The sequence below is a fragment of the Pecten maximus genome, chromosome 16, assembly GCF_902652985.1.
Source record: "Pecten maximus chromosome 16, xPecMax1.1, whole genome shotgun sequence".
Classification (NCBI taxonomy): Eukaryota; Metazoa; Mollusca; class Bivalvia; order Pectinida; family Pectinidae; genus Pecten; species Pecten maximus.
Window position 1 is genome coordinate 18,259,203 of NC_047030.1, and position 25,609 is coordinate 18,284,811.

The 25,609-nt window shown below is 37.1% G+C and overlaps 1 protein-coding gene and 1 long non-coding RNA gene across 2 annotated transcripts; one reads left to right on the forward strand and one right to left on the reverse strand.

Moving 5' to 3' along the window:
* Position 1: 1 nt before the first annotated feature.
* Positions 2-8,596, reverse strand: LOC117344873. The gene is made up of 3 exons (XR_004536278.1): positions 8,261-8,596; positions 170-235; positions 2-55 (listed from the first exon to the last, which is right to left on the reverse strand). It is a non-coding gene; the product is annotated as an uncharacterized LOC117344873 (long non-coding RNA).
* A 1,141-nt stretch (positions 8,597-9,737) lies between these two features.
* Positions 9,738-22,157, forward strand: LOC117345050 (solute carrier family 2, facilitated glucose transporter member 1-like). The gene is made up of 11 exons (XM_033907994.1): positions 9,738-10,088; positions 10,338-10,436; positions 11,122-11,282; positions 11,472-11,596; positions 12,223-12,393; positions 12,692-12,799; positions 14,383-14,471; positions 14,634-14,732; positions 15,124-15,336; positions 19,091-19,294; positions 19,556-22,157. Exons 1-11 carry the CDS (start codon positions 9,978-9,980, stop codon positions 19,751-19,753), a joined length of 1,578 nt encoding a protein of 525 aa, XP_033763885.1. The 5' UTR covers positions 9,738-9,977; the 3' UTR covers positions 19,754-22,157.
* Positions 22,158-25,609: the final 3,452 nt, after the last annotated feature.

A 25,609-nucleotide genomic window follows, 5' to 3' on the forward strand; every position in this document is an offset into this window, starting at 1 on the left:
GGGATTCCGTTTATACAGTGACAATGCTTTGGCTCAGTGCATATCCTCATTGGATCTGATAAATATACAAATATATTATTATTAATTTAGATATCAATACATGGTTAAGTTACATATCATAATGTTACCTTTTCCAAGAACAACGTTTAATTGTATGTAGGATAATTACCTGGAGGGCCAACACTGCTAGGTGTTGTGGTACTGGTTGATATCTCTTCAGATGGCCGTGGCATGCCTGTTTTAAAAAATAATAATTTGAATTAGAATATGCATCATTTGAAGTTCAGTATGATAATAGTAAGACTTAGTACATCAGTATATTGTAATAGGAAAATCTCCACTGTGTGAAATGTGTAAAAACATTCGCAATATTCGTGGTTGATAAGGGTATAGAGTACTAGAGCTAGCTCGATTGCTTGAAAGTACAGCAATATTGGATGTGATACAAAACCTTTCGCACGCTACACTCTTTATACAGTATACAGTATATCTGTGATGTATATGTCATGTGAGGCGGACCTGTAATGAGTTATCCTTAGTCTACGAGTTATATGGGATGAATTTTAAACTGTTCATTTCTACGAGCTTTCTGGAAAAAATAAACAAACAAACAAGCAAAACCAACCAAACGAAACAAAAACAAACAAACAAATTGAGTATCACCAATCATATGTAGGGAAGCTAACTTCTGTTCCAGTTGTTTAAAAGGTGATTAGATTAATAATTTTATTAATGCGTGTGTATTCCTTAAAATTTGTAGATAGGAAGAGACTGAAGTGTGCTAGAGTTTTGCCAAAAAATATCAAGCTATTTTTACCAGAAATGATTTTATCAGGATTTTAAAATAGTTATTAAACTGATATTAGCCTAATCACCTTTTGAACAACTGGACATAGATAATAAATAAACTATGGCTACTCAGAGGAGTGGAGTAAAAATAATGATAATGTGTACAAATCGTAATTATATATAAATTAGATATACAGTGTATAATGGAGATATTATCTTAATCGGATTGAAAACAGCACTGTAGTTTCCCGGGGATTCCAGTAGTTGTTCTCCGTAAGGTCCCGTAACTCTCAGTTTTTCTCATCCTCTAAAGTCGCCTTCCTGGTTCTCATCAAGAAAATACGACTTAAACCGAGTTTAACCTGAATTTGTATGGCGTGTGTCGCCGTGACCTAGATTTGTATGCGTGTGTCGCCGTGACCTAGATTTGTATGGCGTGTGTCGCCGTGACCTAGATTTGTATGGCGTGTGTCGCCGTGACCTAGATTTGTATGGCGGATGTCGCCGATGAAGAAGACGCTTACCCCTCAGGAACACATGGTCGTATTCTTTGTACATTATCTATTAGCTTGGATACTGAATTAATCTACTGGAAATAATAACTGATATCTGAGTAAAGACAAATATCTTTTATTTCTCCGTTCATAGAAGGAAGCCATCGGTTCTACGATAAAACAATAATGACAGAAATTTGTAGTTTATGCACCGCTATATCACAACAACATAGCCGTTTAAAAGTTGTTCACAAATTATAGAAGAACGTTATCAACGTGTGGGTGTGTGCTTATGAGGGTGTATGTGTGGGTGTGAGGGTGTATGTGTGGGTGTGAGGGTGCGTATGCGCGTTTTATTTCATATTTTTACTTTCATTTATTTTTTTATCTATTTTCTTTTTTTCATAAATAATTTTTTTTTCCAGAAATGCTATAATTAAGTCTATCCTCTATGTATAAGGAATGATGATGTGGTAGCTGTTATAAGACATATACGCTTGTTGTCAAATAGTCAGTTGTTTACACAGGTATAAAATGAAATTAAACAAAACACAAACTGCTTTTGTTAACGAAAATGTGCTTAAATATAGGAGAAGTGCATAACACACAATTTAATTTCAATTGGTACCTTTGGGGTATTGGATGATTTCAACATAATCATGGAAGAGACGGGGGTCATTCGTATAGCGGAACAGTATTGAAATCTAGCCCACAAAAGACCGTTTAAATCGGAGAAACCCACGTATAAAATGAATCAACTTTATTAACAAAATAATTATTGATAAAGAGTCAATTTATGCCTGCGCATTTAATAAGTATTTCTATCACACAAGTAATCTGTATGGGGATAAAAATCAGAAAGCTTGTGTATACTTCTTTTATTTCCGTGCTTTTTCCAGAAATTAGTTGCATCATATAGAATGGAAATCATAAATTTTATTGCGAGTTTGACTAAATTCGCATACCATATTAGTGGAAAGATTGTTAGGCAAGTTCTTGTTGGTAGATCAAAAGTTCTATTGTCTATCTCGCCTCTTAAGTGCTATTTTTATTTGGGTGGATGAGAGTGAATGTTCTCATTCTCTCCTGTTAATATCCCGATCCTGATTTATACAGGACATAGTTTTACCGGAGAAGTCCGTACTTCTGTATAAACTCATTACGTCCGTTCTACGTTGTGGATATAATTATTTTATTTAATCGCTCAGATATAATTTCATTTAATACTGGATCAACATTGCACAATGAATGCAATATGGAACAATGTTGATCCAGTGTTAAATGAATTACGGAACAATGTTGATCCAGTGTTAAATGAATTACGAAGCAATGTTGATCCAGTGTTAAAAGAATTACGGAACAATGTTGATCCAGTGTTAAAAGAATTATGGAACAATGTTGATCCAGTGTTAAATGAACTATGAAGCAATGTTCATCCAGTGTTAAATGAACTATGAAGCAATGTTCATCCAGTGTTAAATGAACTATGAAGCAATGTTGAACCAGTGTTAAAAGAATTATGGAACAATTTTCATCCAGTGTTAAATGAATTACGAAGCAATGTTCATCCAGTGTTAAATGAATTATGGAACAATGTTCATCCAGTGTTAAATGAATTATGAGAAATGTTGAACCAGTGTTAAATAAATTACGAAGCAATGTTGATCCAGTGTTCAGCAATGTTGACATTGTGTTAAATGAATTTTTTTAAAGACTAGATTTCTGCCTGAGGATGGCTGAATAGCCAAACATTTGCAAAAGTGAGGCATTTTTTTATATCATGTCAATTCTTCCCTTTGGATGATGTGGGTTTTGATAAAAACAAAAAACAAAACAAACAAAAATCTACACAAAAAAACAACAAAAAACAAACTTAAAAACAAAAAATACCAAAACCAAGAAATATCTTTTTAAAAGATAAACGGCATAGTTTAAATGCTGGTGTCTATAATATAAAACTGTTGGTGAAATAAATGAACGAACTAATGTGTTTCAGCACAGATAACAAAATGATATCAGTTTGAATCATTTTGGTGATAATCCCATGCGCGTAGCTAAGTTATTTTATATGTGTATGCAGAGAAATGAAATGAGGGGTGAATGAGTACCGTATTGTGATATACAGTTAAGTGTTTGGACAATTTAAGTCTGTCATTTAACGATGTCCGAATAGTTACGTTGTCCTGTTTTCTTTAAACGACGAGCCTTGTACAGCATTTAGAATGATAATTTGTGTTGACTTTACCTTGTTTTGCACGCTTGAAACACGTTTACATAATGTCCGAATATGTGTTCAATAACCATACGTACATAACCATAGTCCATTGGGCAAAGCAATACCTTTCCTGTGGGAAGGGCTGTAAAAGAAAGAAATTAAGACCAAAAACCTGAGATCAACCTTGTATTTAAGTCGCGTTACCGTAACACGACGTTTTGGGATGATCATTGCGACAATGGGTGATGTTTTCATGACGGTATGTGTAGGTAAAATACATTTATATATAAAATACAGTTGTAGTTATAAAAGTTCCAGTAAAATCGAATTGAATTGAATATAAATGAATCTTTCAACTGTACCGGTGGTCATAACATAGCACGACATGTTAGAGTTAAGTTAAAAGTTGGAATTATAACGATTATCATTATACTCAGAGATGGGTTGGATTGACGAGGATTAATGTCCTTGTCCCGGTTATATCCGAGCGTAGGACACTCTCTCAGATAGGGGTCAGAGTTCAGAAGCTAAACTACCAGGGAACTGTGTTCATGTGACAACCCAGGCAAGCCAGGAAAACCACATTTGGTCTCGTTTGGAGACGTTAATCCCACTATTTAGCAGCCTTGATATATAAGGCAAAACATTCGTGACAGCGTTGGTGTGAACACCTAATGATTTAAAAATACATTAATTTACTAATTTCATTGAAGATCAGACAAAGGGTACATATATAACATCAAAATCTGTACATATGAAAATTAGATTTCTGTGTCTATCTGCGTTCAGAAAGCTGTGTTTAATTATATTCAATAACATTCCTAAGCATACGTATAGTAACGTTCACCTAACGTTTGAAAGCAAACGATTTCCTTAAAAGTATTGATTCATTTCTGCATCTTACCAACTGTCATGTAGTGATGAAAATTCCAATAGTGAATTTTGTACTCTATGCGCATATATAACTTCGGACCTGTTCTTTTGGTTAATGTTTTATAATTCATTTTAAGATAAACAGTAACAAATATGTAAATCAGACTTCACCCTGGTTTCCGGTTGTAAGTAGTCCTTTATAGGAATGGAACTAAAGGGAGGATGGTGGGCTAGATCAGACCCCAGAAAAAAATTTAAATGTTACTATGCCCAAATTTTAAATCATATTTAAATGAGCAATTCAAATATGTAAATGAGATATCATCTCCAATTTTCACTATTAGCTCATTCACTACATGTACGTTTAACAATAGATGATATAGGCGCTTATTCTACTTTTCTTAATTGAGAAAGTATCAGATTATTTTTTCTACAAGTTTCATGCAATTTGTGCCGAATATCACACACACACATATTTAAAAAAAAATTGTTTTTCTCGTTGTGTATAATTGTTATAATGGAAAGAGTTAAATTATAATTCTATGTTGTATTGTGTTTCGGCATATCATCGTGATAACACATCTTATATAAGATAAATACATTTTAAGGGATAGGAGATCTAACAATGCTATATAGTTTACATTCAGCACGTATCTGAATATAGCTGTTAGATTGTCTGACATGTGTAAAAGAGCTTTCAATTGAAATCTACTTTTACCCTGAAATGGTTTTACATGTACGTCTAACTGCAAAAAAGCAAATACGTGTACTTAAGATATATTTAAATTTATAATCTGTTTAGTATAAAAAAGATAATCTGAATTGTATAAAATAAATATGTATTGTAAAAGGGAATGGTAGGAGAGATAAACAGAAGAAAATTAGGAGAATTTAGAAAATAATTTGCTCTATTTTGAAGGTACAATACCAAATAGACTGATTGATCAAGACAAGAGAGGTGGAGGACGCCAAACCGGAATCAAGTTAATAATCATTTAATAGAGTAAAGTTACAAAAAAAAATATTATTGAATTATTCTATTTTTTTCTTTTAATTTAAGTTTCCTATGTTTAGGACTTAACGTTTTTGTATCAAAGCTCATTTTAAACTTATCGAAACATTTTTAAGTCTATATTAAGTTTTTAAGTCTATATTAGTACACGTGTATATATATCTGGCATCTTTTTTTATTTGACAACTAATTTTGAAACTATTTGGATTTATTTTCATTTTTCCCATATTTTGTGTAAACCGTTGGATATCAAAACTCAGTTTTGTGTGCTATTTAGAACTTGCTTCAACCTCTCATATATACATATATCTTGCAAATTTTGTATATAAAATGCATAAATTTGGCATTGATCTTTAATATCCTGAATGCTCTAAAATGTTAGCGTAAGCATTTTGCAATTCTGACAACCACCAGGGAGCTTTGTTACATCAGGTGTACCATTTTGACTTGTTTCTGATGCTGACGGTTCCTGCGGGGCGAGCTGAAATTTCTTCCAAAGAAACAGGTCTTCGGATTTTTCTTTGTCCCACTTTAACCGACCGATTGATTGCGTTCCCTACCAATGACTAGTTATATCAATTAGTCGGTTTGACTAGAACCATCACCTAGGGACAGCATTCATAGTTTGTGTATAGATAAGCTCATATAAATATAAGAGTTTTTTCTTTCTTTGTTTTGTTTTGTTTGTTTGTTTTGGTTATTTTTTTGTTGAAACTGATGTGTACGCAACTGCGTATTTGCGTATAGGCAGCTACGCGCCTGAATACGACTGCATTTCAATCAGGAATATAATTTTATTAATGTGTCATTTGAAAAGATGCATCAATTTATTCAGCTTGCATTCAATCTTAACTTTTTTAACTGCATATCTGCATTTTGCATTTACCGCTACATTGACCAATCACATACTTCATCTTGACCAGTAACGCCACCTGTCGCGTCATTTCCGGGGACAAAAGAATATTATACGGCTATGCCGAAAAAAACTTGAATCTGGCTTGCTATACAGCGTACACGAGCATTTACTTTTCTCTTGTTTCTACATACACATTCCAATATAAACCGTAAACATAGCTATTGGATGGTCACTACAAAATGGCCGACGAGAGCATTCCTAATTAGTAGCGATTGATGTCGGTTTATACATGGGTCCGTGAATAAGATTGGATGAGTTGAATATCATAATAAGATGTACAACATATGAACATAAATAGTCCTTAAAAATAACCATAGACAAACATTACAAACATTCATCTTAAATCCAACACTGTGGAAACCCATGAAAACTTTTAAGTTCAGGAATATCCTTAAGTTAATGATGAAACCGTATAAATATTTGATTTGTATGGACATTTGTATGGTCATTCAAAACCTGCACTTTTGGCTTCCAGACTTTCAATATCACAAGGTTCCGTTTTCAACAACGTTCCCGAAGTCGATTCTTTGACTGCATTAATTAATTCAAGGTAGAAATCTCAATTTCGGGCTAGTTAAAAACAATTTCAATTGCTTGCCTTTGAAAAATTTTAAGCTTATGAAAGTTGATAACACTTAAGACATATTCTAAATCACAGCGCTTACGGACAAACCTTCCCGACTCGCCATATTTTTTAAGCAACATAATAGACATAAACTTTGACGGACTGATGTTCAAACTGTACCAAGACTTCAAAGTCTTTGTCAAGGCTCGTCTGAAAGAAAATCGCTACTTCATTAACGAACAACTCTGGTACAACCGCTTGGACCGCGATAAACAAACGGCCTACGATCAGAAGTAAGTCTGACCTGATAAAAGTGTAGACTATCACTTCACAATTCCGAGTGTTTCGCGAAGATCTAACATTTTATGAGAGCGATATTAAATGTGTTTTCTCTGGCGAAGTTGTGTTTTTGTGACTTATAAATACTCAGTGTTGTTGTGGTTTTAGCTAACGATGGAAGTAATTTTTTTTAGAGAAAATTGTGAACTGTATTATATTTTCAATATTTTTTTCTTTTTGAGTTTCAAAATCGACGTAAAAATGAAAGCCGAAATGCACTCTGAAGACGCTTTCGCTCTATTCATCGATAGATCAATTAGTATCCCTATTCAATCATCATGAGTTTATTCAACAACAACAACACAATGATTTTGATGGTGAAAAGCACAGGTCGTTTTAAATTTTCAGCGTGCTATTCACCGGAAAGAAGCTGAATTCAACCTCTTTTATGGTATTCGCAAATTGGCATGTTAACGGTCGGCAATATATAGTTAAGATACTTAGCGAAAGATCTTATGAAAAAATCGCCAGAAACCCATGTATTCTGTGTATGACATTATTAAAAAGTGCGCTTCATTTTTTCAGTCTCAGTCAATGAAAAAAAAAACAAAAAACAAAAAACAAAAACAAAACAAAAAACAATCAAAAAAACAAAAAGTGTTACAATCAAAAATAAAATAATCAATTAATATTTCTGTATAGCGTACAGGTATAGAGATAACAAAATGCGATCCATTTTATATTCTTCTCCCACAGTTGGCATTTATTGTGAAAATTGGACCAAAGCATCAGTCACGAGTTATTTGTGCACAGACAATTTTCATTACCGGAAAACAAATATTGTAATGATACAACTTTTAGAAATAAAAATCTATTGCTGGATTTAATGAAAGCTTAATTGGCATTAATATTGCCTGTAAACCACTAAAAGTAGTTACAGAGAAAGTGTGTTTATAAAGCATTCATATAATTTTCGCCTAGCTACTTCACTGTTAATATGTCCAACCATTATCATACGCATACCCAGAAGAAATAAGATGAAAATTAAAGGACAATGTTAAAAGCAAAATGTCTTACATTTGACTGGGAAAAAGTACAAAGAGTACATTCAACTCACCCGAAGCCATATGAATTAAGATGAGGGTAATGATTCCACTCCTGTACAACATGTCTCCTATGGATACCAGACCTCAGAATAAGACACGACGTTTTCCACTGTGACTCTCAAAACTACAGAATTCTACCATCCCACCCTTTCTCAAGATAATCCTGTAATTAAGATTTACTGTCGCCGCGTCCACCCTTTCTCCGCTCCCTCCTCAGTTAATAAGTATTTACTACGGCCCTACCCGCGCTCCTTACTCTGTCACATTTGATAAATTTAGTCTCTCGATGTTTTTAAATTTCCTTTAGATCAAACGGGCTTGTTGTCACATATGGGATATATGACAGGGCATATACCAGCAGTACCTGTTGGGCCAGATTTATAAGTCTATTAGGGCACTCCAACATCAAACACGGGGCCCCGATAACACATCGGTCGTTAAAACAAAGTCCAAATCGTTCGGCATAGGCAACAACGAGAAAAGTTCGTCGACAACAGACAGAAATTTTTTTTGGGGAAATTCTAGAAATGCTGGTCGACGGAAATCTTTGATAGGTTTATGGTCGATATCGTGACCTCACTGGGAATTCTATTTCCTTGTCCAATAAGAAGTCCGACGGTGTAAAAACACAGCCATAGTGCCCCTGTTCCTGTCGGTGCTTGTTGAAGCTTGATATCCACTGTCGCTGAACACCACAATTCTCATTTAGAAGACACTTACTTTTCCGGAACGTATGGTCGGATTCTCCTTGTATTTTTTTTTTCAATAATCATGTAATCAACTAATTTATCTTTTTCGATTTTATTCAGAAATCGTTATAATTAATTAATTCCGTATATATGGTTATGAAACAATCAGATTTTAGTTTAAATATATTTTGTTGACATCATAATGACAAAGGGAATAGTTTATAAGTTTTTCCAACTTAATTATAGATAAGTGTTGGTCGTGTTGGACCTTTACTCTGTGGGATTTTTGACAACCAAGAATTGCACTACTCGTCAAAATGATTGCCTCGGTTAGATATAGGGTATATGTATGTGAATATTCAGCTATTTCTCAATGACGTAATTTTACTATTAAGCTGTCTTTTAACGTGGCATTGTACATATATTCATAAATTAATGGGTAGAGTTAATATATTAGTTATATATTTATATATATAACACCGTTAGGCCAGAGACGTGTTTCCATAAATCATTTTCTGATATCAATAAATCATTTTCTGATATCAACAAATGTGCCTATTTATTGATTTACAAAAATAGGTATTTATTGATATCGATAAATCGAATTACGGAATTCCATAATTCATTTATGGCTATCAATAACTGTTTATTGATTTCCATGAATGAATTATGGAAATCAAAAAATAATTATTGATATCAATAAATGGGGATTTTTTTCCACTTTGGCTTGCCATACGTCTCTCGTTAGGCCTATATTTTTCATGGTTAAATACTCACCTTATAGGCTATACTGGGTAAACCTTCAAAAGGTACGTTTTTGTCACCTATTCTTTGGCATTTAATTAAATCTTGTGTGGGATAACTGTTTTTGGTTAAATCGCTTGTTATTGCAACGTGTTTGAAACATTCAGTTTGAATTTTTCCCTCTTCCTCTGTGTAAAACTTAGTCATGTGATAATCACGTGACATTTATTGAACAAAATGGTGGACGTATAGTAAACAAATACCCAGGCCTATGTGATATTTTTACAAGATAGCGATGTCACGGCTCAGTTTTGGTAGTGATGTCAGGGAAAATGAGCACGCTTCCCTTCTCTATGGAGAGAACGGAGACATCATTGACTCTATTTCTTTGACGACGGAGAAGAAGGTACTATGAAAATGTATCTCTCAGCGGTCCACCGGCTGTTTAGTCTCGATCATAACTGCAGTCTCCAACCGACTGTTGTCCTGTTTTTAATGTATTACCTTTCTGTATCAATGTAACTGTATATGTTTCATGTTTTTACACAATCATGAAGTTAAGACGAAAAGTTATATTGATCATAATGTATTAAATTAATAATTCAACTTATAATTTTATACGTTTTCATGATATTTGTTTTTTTTCTGTCTGAAGGGCGTGACATCCCGTTTAGCCTTCGCCATTTTATCATCTATCCTTGGTTCTTCTTTCATCGTTGGGTTCAATTCTGGTGTCATCAATGAACCGTCTGAGGTGCGTAAACCCAAACCGATCCTACCCCTTCCATCCCACGGCTTGTCCTCCCTTCCCGCACTTACAGAATCAGAGTCTTGGTGTCGTTGAAATCTTGGTTTAGCTTTACTCCAACAATGTAAGAGGATTACTCGGTGAGAAACTTATGACGAGCGCCATGTCTGTTGGTGTCATTAAACAAAACAAACAATAGCCAGAGACTTTAGCTACATATGTAGCTGTTCTATGTTTAGCTTGACTTGATTGTCATTTCTTTAAGAGGAATGGTTACATCTCACTCCTTGTTTAAAGTTCTCATCCATATTACATTGGTCTTGTTTATTTCCGAAAAGTGAAAATAATAACATATATAATTGAATATACAATGTACAAGTAAATGAAGAACAGAGAGTGATCACCATAATTATACCAGCATATTTATAATACTTATTATATTTCACAACCAAATTTAGGTTGATTTGATTACAACATTAGTATTTGATTAACATTTGACTTTTAAAAGCATTCTGATCTGGATGACCAGTTTATACTTTCAACAGAACTGTTGTTGGAGATATGAATCATTAGATATCAGTTTTCTGAGCTGGCATATCATATAATATGTTTCAATTGTTCAGAGATACAGAACCAGAGAGGATTGGATGTTATGTTACCTGTGTTGCCAAATCTCGTTATATCATTACAGGTGATCCAAGACTTCTACAACAGCACATACTACAACAGAAATGGAGAATACATGTCCTCCTCCCTTCTTACTCTCCTTTGGTCATTCACTGTGTCCATCTTCGCCATCGGGGGCATGATAGGGGGACTATCAGGAGGCTATCTGGCCAACAGATTTGGGAGGTATTATCATACTTTGTTCTGTTTAGGGTATCAAACTAAATTTTTTTGTTTGAAAATGTTGAGTATTTTAACACACACATGGACCCTATAGCTAGTGTCGGGTATTTTGATAGGTCATGATATCGGGTCAATTGTTTATGTGTTCTGTTGAGGTGATATGGAAATATTGAAACAAAGTTTAATTTCCAGGAAAGGTGGCCTTTTAAGGAACAATTTTCTGAACTTGGTTGCAAGTGGCTTGCTCATATCCTCCAAGTTTGCCAAATCATATGAAATGCTCATAGCTGGAAGGTTTGTGGCTGGACTTTGTTGTGGTGAGTATATAAAACTCTGCACCATTTCATTTTTCTTTTTTGTATTATGTCAAAACATCATTTTACATCCCCAAAAGTATGGTTTCCTTGTGAACCACCATATTGATAAAGTCAGATGAATAACATTCTAAATTCAAGTTTTTTCCCTCCATTCTTTGCTCTTTCTTCTAATAACCACTTAAACCCAATCTGTCCCAGGAGTATGACCTTACCCTGAGGACTCTTATTTATACAAATAATAACATCTAAATGGTTGAGATTCCAAAGGGTAACCAAACTGTTACAATTGCTTGGATTGAGGAGGCAAACACAATCATGCTACCTTGGTATCAAGATCATTTCAGGGGTATGGTGCCACTCTGAGGACTTAGACTTGGGTTACTACAAGGAAACAGATGCGGTTGCTAACCTTTAATCAATTTCAGTTATGCTATGATAAGAGGATTCAGTATCACCCTTGAGGATTTCAGTTCAATCTTCACTCTATGAACGCCACTTTACAAGTATGATAAAATCTGGGGGCTGATCTGACCCTAGAAGATTTACCAGCAGTATTCATTTTAAAGATAATATTTTGCCATCATTGCTTAAATATCCATTAATTAAAGTGTTTGATGTATCTGTAGGTATAAACACAGCCATAGTGCCCCTGTACCTGTCGGAGACAGCCCCGACCTCTATTCGGGGATTATCAGGAACGTTTAATCAACTAGCCATCTGTTCTGGGACCCTCGTCTCCGAGATTCTGGGTCTGGAACATGTACTTGCCAGGGCGGAAACATGGAATTATTTGCTGGGTAAGAGTTTCTTTCTTTCAGCTTTTGAGTCCAAGACTGCATTTACACTCCTCAGAGCACAAATGGGACTCACGGATAAGTTTAGACATTCTAATGTCTTTTAGTGTCTTTCTAGACAAGTATACATTGTACTAGTAACAATTTATACATAGAACTACTTGTAGGTAAAGTTTGAATGTCATCATTATTAGAAATTATAAATGACTTAATAAATGAATCAATACGTTATTATGAAGGGTTATTGCAGACAGCAGGTTACTGTATCGCTCAAAGTTTTTAATCACGTGTTGTGTTACAGGATGCACACTTGTACCGATGGTCTTCCAGTTACTCACTCTCACCTGGTGTCCAGAAAGTCCACGATACCTTATGATAAACAAGGGCAATGAGGACATGGCAGAAAAAGGTGATAAAGATGTAGATTTAACTCTGGGATAGAGGTCTGGGGATATCTGGGGTGAAGTGTCGGGTTATCTAAGGGTGAGGAGGTCTGGGGATATCTGGGGGTAAGGATGTGTGGGGATATCTGCGGATTGGGAAGTCTTGGACTAGGAGATGTGGTTAGGGGAGTGAGGGAAATCAAGGTGTAAATTTAACGGGGAATAGAAGTCTGGGGATATCTAGAGTGAGGAGTTCTTGGACTTGGAGATGTGGTCAGGGGGAGTGGGGAAAATCAAAGTGTAGATTTAACTCTGGGATATATGTCTGGGATATCTGGTGTGATGGGGTCTGAGGATATCTGGGGTGAGGAGGTCAGGGGATATCTGAGGTGAGGTCTGGGGATATCTGGTGTGATGGGGTCTGAGAATATCTGGGATGATGAGGTCAGGAGGTATCTGGGGTGGTGCGGTCTGATGATATCTGGGGTGAAGAGATCTAGGGATATCTGGGATGAGGAGGTCTGGGGATATCTGGTGAGGAGGTATGGGGATATCTGGGGTGATGAGGTCTTGGGATATCTGGTGAGGAAGCCTGGGGATATCTGGGGTGAGGAGGTCTGGGGATATCTGGGGTGAGGAGGTCTGGGGTGAGGAGGTCTGGGGATATATGGGGTGAGGAGGTCTGGGGATGTCTGGGATGAGGAGGTCTGGGGTGAGGAGGTCTGGGGTGAGGAGGTCTGGGGATATATGGGGTGAGGAGGTCTGGGGATATCTGGGATGAGGAGGGTCTGGGGTGAGGAGGTCTGGGGATATCTGGGGTGAGGAGGTCTGGGGATATCTGGAGTGAGGATATATGGGGATATCTGGAGTGATGTGGTCTTGGGATATCTGGTGAGGAGGGCAGGGGATATCTGGGGTCAGTAGGTCTTGGGATATCTGGTGAGGAGGGCAGAGGATATCTGGGGTCAGTAGGTCTTGGGATATCTGGGGTGGGGAGGTCTGGGATATCTGGGATGATGAGGTCAGGAGATATCTGGGGTGAGGAGGTCTGGGGATATCTGGGGTGAGGAGGTCAGGGGATGTCTGGGGTGAGGAGGTCTGGGGATATCTGGGGTGAGGAGGTCTGGGGATATCTGGGGTGAGGAGGTCTGAGGATATCTGGGGTGAGGAGGTACAGGGGATATCTGGGGTGAGGAGGTCTGGGGATATCTGGGTAGAGGAGGTCTGGGGATATCTGGGGTGAGGAGGTTTCGGATTGGAAGGTTAGCAGTCGGGGTAGTAGGGAAGGCACCTGATGGGAATATGATATTACGGAGGAGGAGGGGTCATGTAATAGCTGTCATGTGACTCTGTAATACGAGAACAGGTGAAATTATGAAGGAACATGTTGAGGTACGAGATATTTCTACAGGAGGGAAATGGCAATGAGAGAAGAACTGTAGAAGATCTTGGAAGAGGAATAATGTTTAGTAGAGAGTAAGAGAGATATGAAGAAAAAAGAAGTATTGAAGAAATAGGAGAACAGTAGAGCAGAAGGAAGCAATCTACGGGGGGAGGGGGGATTTAGATGTACAGTGTATATTACCGATTATTCTTCCAACTGTTTTAGCTTTGATATGGCTGAGAAAAGACATTGATGTCAGTGATGAGATCGAAGAAATGAGAACCGAGATGGAAAAGGCACAAAGGGCAGAAGAGGTAGGATCTCAACACTATGCTGTGAGGTTATATCAGACATTATAAAACCATATACTTGGTAATCATACCAGATAAGAGAATTAAAACTTTAATACTTTTGATTGTCTGGAATTATTAATGATGTAACGTTTTATTTACCTGTCTTATTTGTTTGTGTTGTAGTTCCACTTCACAGACTTGTTTAAGCGCCGAGAACTCCTCACCCCGCTGATTATAAGCCTGGTCCTACAGCTGTCTCAGCAGTTCAGTGGTATCAATGCTGTAAGAGTTTAAATCATATCCAGGTCTTTTCTTTATGGATTTTAGGGGCTGATAATAGATTTGGTTAAGTTACCAACTGAGTTTTTTTCATAATGAAGACAAATTAACAACAACAAAAAACGCAGCTGACTCCTGTGTATTTCCTTCCCACTTCACCAATTTTTGTTCAAAAATTTGCATTAAAGAATAAAATTTTTCAAGTGAAAATTTCAGTATGGGTCTCATTAGTGTATGCCATAATTGAACCTGAGCATTTCCCAAAACCTACCACAACCATGGTTTTATAATGAATTGGATGCCATGGTTTATAATGAGTTGGACGCCATGGTTTATAATGAATTGGATGCCATGGTTTAAAATGAGTTAGATGCTATGGTTTTTATCCTTTCAGGTCATATTTTATTCCACTCTGATATTTGAGAGTGCTGGGCTGAGCCAGCTCAATGCGCAGTATGCGACACTAGGCACAGGAGCTGTGAATGTTGCCATGACGTTTGTTTCGGCTAACATCATGGACAAGCTTGGTCGGCGGACCCTACACTTGATTGGCCTCGGAGGGATGTTACTGTTCAGTGTTGTCCTCTCAATGGCCCTCATCTTCAGGGTAAGTATACTTACTCCAGCAGTGTACCTCCTCGGATATGTGACCTTATTAGGATCTCCTCTGATTTGTGACGACGCATTAGGATCTCCTCTAATTTGTGACAACACATTAGGATCTCCTCTGATTTGTGACGACACATCACGATCTCCTCTGATTTGTGACGACACATTAGGATCTCCTCTGATTTGTGACGACACATTAGGATCTCCTCTGATTTGTGATGACACATTAGGATCCCCTCTGATTTGTGACGACACATTAGCATCTCCTCTGATTTGTGACGACACATTAGGATCTCCTCTGATTTGTGATGACACATTAGGATCTCCTCTGATTTGTGACGACACATTAGGATCTCCTCTGATTTGTGACGACACATTAGGATCTCCTCTGATTTGTGACGACACATTAGATTCTCCTCTGATTTGTTAAGACACATGAGGATCTCCTCTGATTTGTGACGACACATTAGGATCTCCTCTGATTTGTGACGACACATTAGATTCTCCTCTGATTTGTGACGACACATTAGGATCTCCTCTGATTTGTGACGACACATTAGGATCTCCTCTGATTTGTGACGACACATTAGGCTCTCCTCTGATTTGTGACGACGCATTAGGATATCCTCTGATTTGTGAGGACACATTAGTATCTCCTCTGATTTGTGACGACGCATTAGGATCTCCTCTGATTTGTTACAACACATTAGGATCTCCTCTGATTTGTGACGACACATTAGGATCTCCTCTGATTTGAGACCACACATTAGGATCTCCCCTGATTTGAGACCACACATTAGGATCTCCCCTGATTTGAGACCACACATTAGGATCTCCTCTGATTTGTGACGACACATTAGGATCTCCTCTGTTTTGTTAAGACACATTAGGATCTCCTCTGATTTGTGATGACACATTAGGATCTCCTCTGATTTGTGACGACACATTAGGATCTCCTCTGATTTGTTAAGACACATTAGGATCTCCTCTGATTTGTTAAGACACATTAGGATCTCCTCTGATTTGAGACCACACATTAGGATCTCCCCTGATTTGTGACGACACATTAGAGTGTCCCCTGATTTGTGACGACACATTAGGATCTCCTCTGATTTGTGATGACACATTAGGATCTCCTCTGATTTGTGACGACACATTAGGATCTCCTCTGATTTGTGACGACACATTAGGACCTCCTCTGATTTGTGACGACGCATTAGGATCTCCTCTGATTTGTGAGGACACATTAGTATCTCCTCTGATTTGTGACGACGCATTAGGATCTCCTCTGATTTGTGACGACACATTAGGATCTCCGCTGATTTGTGACGACACATTAAGATCTCCTCTGACTTGTGACGACACATTAGGATCTCCTCTGATTTGTGACGACACATTAGGATCTCCTCTGATTTGTGATGACACATAGGATCTCCTCTGATTTGTGATGACACATTAGGATCTCCTCTGATTTGTGATGACACATTAGGATCTCCTCTGATTTGTGACGACACATAAGGATCTCTTCTGATTTGTGATGACACATTAGGACCTCCTCGGATTTGTGACGACACATTAGGATCTCCTCTGATTTGTGACAACACATTAGGATCTCCTCTGATTTGTGATGACACATTAGGATCTCCTCTGATTTGTGACGACACATAAGGATCTCCTCTGATTTGTGATGACACATTAGGATCTCCTCTGATTCGACACATTAGGATCTCCTCTGATTTGTGACGACACATTAGGATCTCCTCTGATTTGTGATGACACATTAGGATCTCCCCTCATTTGTGACAACACATTAGGATCTCCTCTGATTTGTGACGACACATAAGGATCTCCTGATTTATGACGACACATTAGGATCTCCTCTGATTTGTGACGACACATTAGGATCTCCTCTGATTTGTTAAGACACATTAGGATCTCCCCTGAGTTGAGACCACACATTAGGATCTCCCCTGATTTATGATGACACATTAGGATCTCCTCTGATTTGTGACGACACATTAGGATCTCCTCTGATTTGTGACGACACATTAGGATCTCCTCTGATTTGTGACGACACATTAGGATCTCTTCTGATTTGTGATGACACTGTTCAGTGTTGTCCTCTCAATGGCCCTCATCTTCAGGGTAAGTATACTTACTCCAGCAGTGTATCTCCTGTGATTTGTGACGACACATCAGGATCTCCTGTGATTTGTGACGACACATCAGGATCTCCTGTGATTTGTGACGACACATTAGGATCTCCTCTGATTTGTGATGATACATAAGGATCTCCTCTGATTTGTGACGACACATTAGGATCTCCTCTGATTTGTGACGACACATTAGGACCTCCTCTGATTTGTGATGACACATTGGGATCTCCTCTGATTTGTGACCACATTAGGATCTCCCCTGATTTGTGACGACACATTAGGATCTCCTCTGATTTGTGATGACACATAAGGATCTCCTCTGATTTGTGACGACACATTAGGATCTCCTCTGATTTGTGACGACGCATTAGGATCTCCTCTGATTTGTGACGACACATTAGGATCTCCTCTGATTTGTGACAACACATTAGGATCTCCTCTGATTTGTGACGACACATCAGGATCTCCTCTGATTTGTGACGACACATTAGGATCTCCTCTGATTTGTGACGACATATTAGGATCTCCTCTGACTTGTGACGACACATTAGGATCTCCTCTGATTTGTGACGACACATTAGGATCTCCTCTGATTTGTGACGACACATTAGGATCTCCTCTGATTTGTGACGACGCATTAGGATCTCCTCTGATTTGTGACGACACATTAGGATCTCCTCTGATTTGTGACAACACATTAGGATCTCCTCTGATTTGTAGACCGACACATCAGGATCTCCTCTGATTTGTGACGACACATTAGGATCTCCTCTGATTTGTGACGACATATTAGGATCTCCTCTGATTTGTGACGACACATTAGGATCTCCTCTGATTTGTGATGACACATTAGGATCTCCTCTGATTTGTAACGACACATTAGGATCTCCTCTGATTTGTGACGACACATTAGGATTTCCTCTGTCAGTAGAATCTACCCCTGTTTGGAAGGCCCTAATCGACTGGGGAGATGTCATTCTGATGTCAGTATAATCTACTGAGATATCATTCTGGTGTCAGTGTAATGGACAGATGTCATTATGTCAGTATAATTGACTGAGGAGATGTCATTCTGATGTCAGTATAGTTGACTGGGGTGACGTCATTCTAGTGTCAGTATAATGGACTCGGGAGATGTCATTCTGATGTCAGTATAATGGAATGAGATGTTATTATGATGTCAGTATAATGGACAGGGGAGATGTCATTCTGATGTCGGTATAATGGACTGGGGTGACGTCATTCTAGTGTCAGTATAATGGACTGGGGAGATGTCATTCTGATGTCAGTATAATGGACAGGGGAGATGTCATTCTGTTGTCAGTATAATGGACCAGGGAGATGTCATTCTGATGTCGTTATAATGGACTGGGGAGATGTCATTCTGATGTCAGTATAATGGACTGGGGAGATGTCATTCTGATGTCAGTATAATGGACTGAGATGTCATTCTGATGTCAGTATAATGGAGCAGGGGTGATAGGCTTTTGAAATGCCTGTCAGTGAAAGGATTGGTTTTCATTTTGTGTAGGTAGTATTCATATTGATCGTGAATGCCAGCTGAAAGCTGTTAAATCGTAACTGTGTATGTTTCAGGACGATGCTCCGTGGCTGTCATATGTCAGTATTGTTGCAGTAATGGGATACATCGTCTCCTTCGCCACAGGCCCAGGGTCTATACCATGGTTTTATGTAGCCGAATTATTTGCTCAGGGACCAAGGTCAGCTGCGGTCAGTTTGTCTGTACTGACCAACTGGCTGGCAAACTTCACCGTTGGACTTTCATACCCAGAAATTCATGTGAGATATATTTCCTATTCAATGTTTTAATTGATGTTCCGTTCAACCTATTGATGTACATGTATATGACTGTATGTATTCTATCTGGTAATAAACCTGCCTCTATTGCAGTTCATTGCAGGATAAATATGTATTGATTTAGACGAATAAGAAATATTATAAGTTGGTATATAGAACTTGTTACTATGTATTGCTATGCGTATTTACTGTAATTGTGAGTAGAATAATCATCATACTGATGCTTTCCCCTTGTTTTTGTAGACTGCCATCGCGGATTATTCCTTTTTCCCCTTCATCGGAATGCTGGTATTTTTCTGGTTATTCACCTTTTTTAAAGTTCCAGAGACCAAAGGAAAGACTATTGACGAAATAACATCGTCATTTAAGTCTGACCTTCACATACAGAGTCCTGATTCACGCCTGTATACACGACTACCAGGGGGGAATTACTCCTCTTGATTAACACTGTATGTTGGTGTACCAAAGCCACTGTGATAGTTTGTATGATATTATTTTTAACAAAAACATTGTAATCAATTTTTGACATTTGCAAATGAGTATTGGGATAACGCTTTCATTCACAAAACATTATTCTTGATTTCAAGTATTACTGCCATAATCGTGTCTGAAGAAAATACTTGATGTGATTAGCCTTCGATGTGATTAGCCTATGTGCAATATTGTACCGTGTGCTTTCAATATTACGAAACATATCTACACTATTATCCCACATACTTAGGGAGATGTAATATGTACGATACCGGTGTGCATACTAAGGGTTGTGTTTAAAGTAATATGTGTGATACATGTGTGTTAGACAGCTATTAGGTGAACTTTTATGAATTCAAAAGAATGAACACTCAGGAAAAACCATGTTTATGACTGAGACCTAACGAAGATATTACATTAGTTGGCAATTCGTCTGGGACCGTTTCATCACGTATGATACTGTATGACAATAGCTCGACTGGCCAGCATTCCTTATTGTACACTCAAGTTTTAACTTATCATTAAATGAATAATACTTAAGTTTTTACAGAAGCGATTCTTATCTTTTGTGTAGCGTTGAACTTGTTTATTTCTAATTGTGTATAATTATCATACATCATAAGTGCAGCAGTTTATACATATAGCTGTGATAAATTTGTGTTTCAGTGATTGGTTGTAATTAGGTCACATGGTATTCAACCTGTCCAATACATCTGATCCTGTTGGCCATTGCATTGGTTCCCAGCGATTTTTTGTTCAGACATATTCTAATGATTATTAATATTAATTTCTTTAACATACAAATCTGATCCTAGTTGTGGTTTAAAGATTAATAGAACCTCTTGCCCCTGTGTGATGTAGCAGATATCTCTTCCAGGGTGTTAGTTTAGAAGTGTAGCATCAGGTTAATTTACAGTTGGTGCTAAACCAAAAATCTTATTCCGAGTGTTGAAGGTGCTCTGTCCACATCACACTCGGGCAACTGTTATTTTCCTCCCACAAAATTAAATACAGCAAATTATAATTGTGAACCCAATGGTTCTTGAAACATATGTAAAGATTTATTGACAGATTTCCCCCTACATTGAAGGTGTGGCCGAAAAATGTCCAACCCTTGGGTTGATATTGTTAGTTGTCTAACCCAAGGCTCTGTCTCGACAGACAGTTAACAATATCCCCCCAAAAGGACTTGGAGATTTCTTTGTCACACCCTCCAGGTTAGGGATATCTATTTTTCTCCCATCATTCGATTTTATTCATGCAGAATCTAGTTGTTCAAATATTTAAAAACAATTATACTGCAAAACAATATTGATGTGATGTGATTGAATTTTCGACGTGACATCACTTGTTGCCTGCAGGTGCAATCTGCCATACCCTAAGGGTTGACAGAAAGGTTGACTCTGTGAACCCATGCAGATGGGAGAAAATGTTATCATATTGTGACTAAGTTTACACTGTATGAAGTGGTAAAAATCTTTTGTGAATGATGACATTATTTACAACTTTATTACAAGGATTTATTATTTGAAAAGTTGAAATTAATGAAAATGAACACAATTTAAGTTATAATTAGTTTTATTACCAGAATATATGTGTATAAGATGTAAATGCAGACACAGAAAAATATTGTAGACGACACATTTCAGCAAGAACCAGCTTGCAGTGTATAAACTAGTAACAGACTACAACATCATGTCTGCTGTTCTAACTATGGCCTAGGGTAGACCACTAACCTATGTTTATGTCACCATAACAAATATTACAGCAGTTTTCAAAATCTTATCTCCAAATTTATTTTGTAGATTTATAAAAATATAACTGAAAAATGTACAACACTTACTTTTCATTAAACTTTTTTGTTTTTGTTTTCTGCCAGGATGCTTATTTTGAGGGACTTTCTAGAAATATGTCCAGAAATATGTTAATATATTTCCTTTTTTGAAATTGAAATTCTTTTTTGAAATTGAAATTCTTTTCTGTAAACATTGAAGCATCAGTAGAATCTGTAGATTTGACAGTAATGCTTGAGTTCTGTAATGTCTCATATACAACTGTAAAGGGATATAGGTAAACTAACGAATCACAAACTTGATCTGATATTGGTAATGAGACATTTAAAACAAAATCGATCACCATTATAAAATGATTAACACCGTATTATGGTAAAGAGATCGCTCCATCTAATCCCTTCTGATCAACTGACCGTTATCGCTCCATTTTCTGAGGGATATGAGATCCATTTTCAACTGAAATTATTTCATATTTAAACCGAATTCCCAAAATTTGCAGTAAAATTTCTTTCCCAATTCAATTTGCCAATTTTCTTCCCAAATTGAGACAAAAAGGCCCCATTCCAAACAAATAAAAAAAACAACCAAATTTAACCCCAGGTATTTACCATACGATGCAGGCCTTCCTCCTCTTATCTAGAACTACTTTCAGGTAGAGTTACTGATTCAATACCTTCATTCATTTTAGGGGAAATAAATATGTTAAACATAGTTCTGCTTGGTAGCAGCCCATGGAACTGGTCTCAGATGAGACTCATTAATTCTGCTAATCATGCTGTGTGCAACTGCAAATATTCCTTTTTGAAAATGATTTTTGGTTTATTTCGAACAGTGGCATTTGTGATATCCAAGTGATGTTTTGATAATGAAATTATTACGGTGTATCTTTGAAGATAACCCAGGTATGCAGTGAAATCTGTTTTAGCAGGTTAATGGTTATCATTACCCACTACGAAGTTATGTATGTTATATGTTAACTTTTAGCACATAAATGCAGAAATCAACATTTTCTCTCCATTCTAACAACAGAATTTTGTAGGTACTTTCTGATAGGCTGGTTGAGCATACCAACACATGTCATATATCTTATATCTTCGATGTACATGTATCATTAAATGATTAGTCAAAATTACCTACATATGTACATGTAATTAATCAAAGAATAAAAAAACAAATCTAGCTACAATAACTTATTATCACAGATATAAAAATTTCTAGCTTTAATTTACAATTTCTAACAATAATGACAATTAGATATGTAACATGTTAGTAAAAGAAATCAGTATAAGAAATGATTTTACATGATATTAATCATTTATTATACATTTAAGTATACATTTTCACCTTTAACATTAAGAATGAGGCTGCAGTGACCCAATTATCAATTATTAATCTCTGTACAATATATATGGTTTTCATATTGTACATGTATCTTTATGTATTAAACAAAAATATTGAGTTGTTTCTTTTTAATTTGTTAACAATACTGGTGTCTTTACGTAGATACACTAAAACTATATTATCTTAGCAACCACAGCTGCCATAGTAACCAACGTCGCAACACATCTTAACTTTTATTTTCTTCGAATGGTATTATATTTCAACGATCTGTTTGATGTAAATATATGCATTGAACTGTCCCTATATATTTTCATTCAAATTAAACTTCAGTCTTTAATTATGTATCTAGCAAACATACAAAAACAATTTCCTAATGACTAATCTATAGTCGGGTATAAAATTGTGTAATGTAATAAAAGTACATACAATTGTACATCTATTCTAACAATTTACTTAATACAACCTACCTGTTGAGCGTTTATATCACGTAATTTATGCACTTGAACAGTCCCTATCTGTCTCTGTCTCTGTCTCTTTGTCTAGATTAACACTATATTGTAAAAGTGGAGATATAGGTCACCTTACTGACTCAGGATAGTGGGAATTTCCCTTTACTATAGTGATAGGATGTCTGCCTGGAGAGTATACTAGGTCACCTTACTGACTCAGGCTAGTGGGAATTTCCCTTTACTATAGTGATAGGATGTCTGCCTGGAGAGTATACTAGGTCACCTTACTGACTCAGGCTAGTGGGAATTTCCCTTTACTATAGTGATAGGATGTCTGCCTGGACAGTATATTAGGTCATCTTACTGACTCAGGCTAGCTGGAATTTCCCTTTACTATAGTGATAGGATGTCTGCCTGGAGAGTATACTAGGTCACCTTACTGACTCAGGCTAGTGGGAATTTCCCTTTACTATAGTGATAGGATGTCTGCCTGGAGAGTATACTAGGTCACCTTACTGACTCAGGCTAGTGGGAATTTCCCTTTACTATAGTGATAGGATGTCTGCCTGGACAGTATATTAGGTCATCTTACTGACTCAGGCTAGCAGGAATTTCCCTTTACTATAGTGATAGGATGTCCACCTGGAGAGTATATTAGGTCACCTTACTGACTCAGGCTAGTGGGAATTTCCCTTTACAATAGTGATAGGATGTCTGCCTGGAGAGTATATTAGGTCACCTTACTGACTCAGGCTAGTGGGAATTTCCCTTTACAATAGTGATAGGATGTCCACCTGGACAGTATATTAGGTCACCTTACTGACTCAGGCTAGTGGGAATTTCCCTTTACTATAGTGATAGGATGTCTGCCTGGACAGTATATTAGGTCACCTTACTGACTCAGACTAGTGGGAATTTCCCTTTACAATAGTGATAAGATGTCCTCCTGGACAGTATATTAGGTCACCTTACTGACTCAGACTAGTGGGAATTTCCCTTTACTATAGTGATAGGATGTCCACCTGGAGAGTATATTAGGTCACCTTACTGACTCAGGCTAGTGGGAATTTCCCTTTACAATAGTGATAGGATGTCTGCCTGGAGAGTATATTAGGTCACCTTACTGACTCAGGCTAGTGGGAATTTCCCTTTACAATAGTGATAGGATGTCTGCCTGGAGAGTATATTAGGTCACCTTACTGACTCAGGCTAGTGGGAATTTCCCTTTACAATAGTGATAGGATGTCTGCCTGGAGAGTATATTAGGTCACCTTACTGACTCAGACTAGTGGGAATTTCCCTTTACAATAGTGATAGGATGTCTGCCTGGAGAGTATATTAGGTCACCTCACTGACTCAGGCTAGTGGGAATTTCCCTTTACTATAGTGATAGGATGTCCTCCTGGAGAGTATATTAGGTCACCTTACTGGCTCAGACTAGTGGGAATTTCCCTTTACAATAGTGATAAGATGTCTGCCTGGAGAGTATATTAGGTCACCTCACTGACTCAGGCTAGTGGGAATTTCCCTTTACAATAGTGATAGGATGTCGGCCTGGACAGTATATTAGGTCACCTTACTGGCTCAGGCTAGTGGGAATTTCCCTTTACAATAGTTATAGGATGTCCGCCTGGAGAGTATATTAGGTCACCTTACTGACTCAGGCTAGTGGGAATTTCCCTTTACAATAATTATATGATGTCCGCATGAAGAGTATACTATAGGTCCCCTAACTTGCTTAGTCTTACAGTAATTTGCCTTTAGTCTAGTGGTTGGATGTCTGCTTGGATAGCGAGAGGTTACTAGTTCGATTCGAATCCTTCCCCTTAGTCCTTAGTGACAACAATAATGGTAATTTAAACAGAATATCTGACATTTTAAATCTCATGTCCCAGACAAAGTTTTACAGAAAATATCCTGCTTGACCTTTGACCTTGAGAATGAGCCTGCAGTGACCTAATTTTCAATCATTAAACTTTGTACAATATATATATTCATATAGTTTTCCATTAATTTAATCATGTTTAATGGCTGAAGAGCTGTATCACAGAGATGCTTTTAATGAAATTTATAACGAGGATGTAGACTATACAGTTTATATTGGAGGGGTTCATCTATTAATATGATTATCTTTATCCTTTTATGGTATTCCCCACCTGTATATACAAATTACATCTACATCCTTTTATGGTATTCCCCACCTGTATATACAAATTACACCTACATCCTTTTATGGTATTTCC

Bases quoted from the DNA above. Each gene is read 5' to 3' on its own strand.
- LOC117345050 (XM_033907994.1), top strand. From the start codon at position 9,978: ATGTCACGGCTCAGTTTTGGTAGTGATGTCAGGGAAAATGAGCACGCT. The intron at 10,089-10,337 runs GTACTATGAAAA...TTCTGTCTGAAG, and splicing joins CTTTGACGACGGAGAAGAAG to GGCGTGACATCCCGTTTAGC. The intron at 12,394-12,691 runs GTAAGAGTTTCT...GTTGTGTTACAG, and splicing joins AACATGGAATTATTTGCTGG to GATGCACACTTGTACCGATG.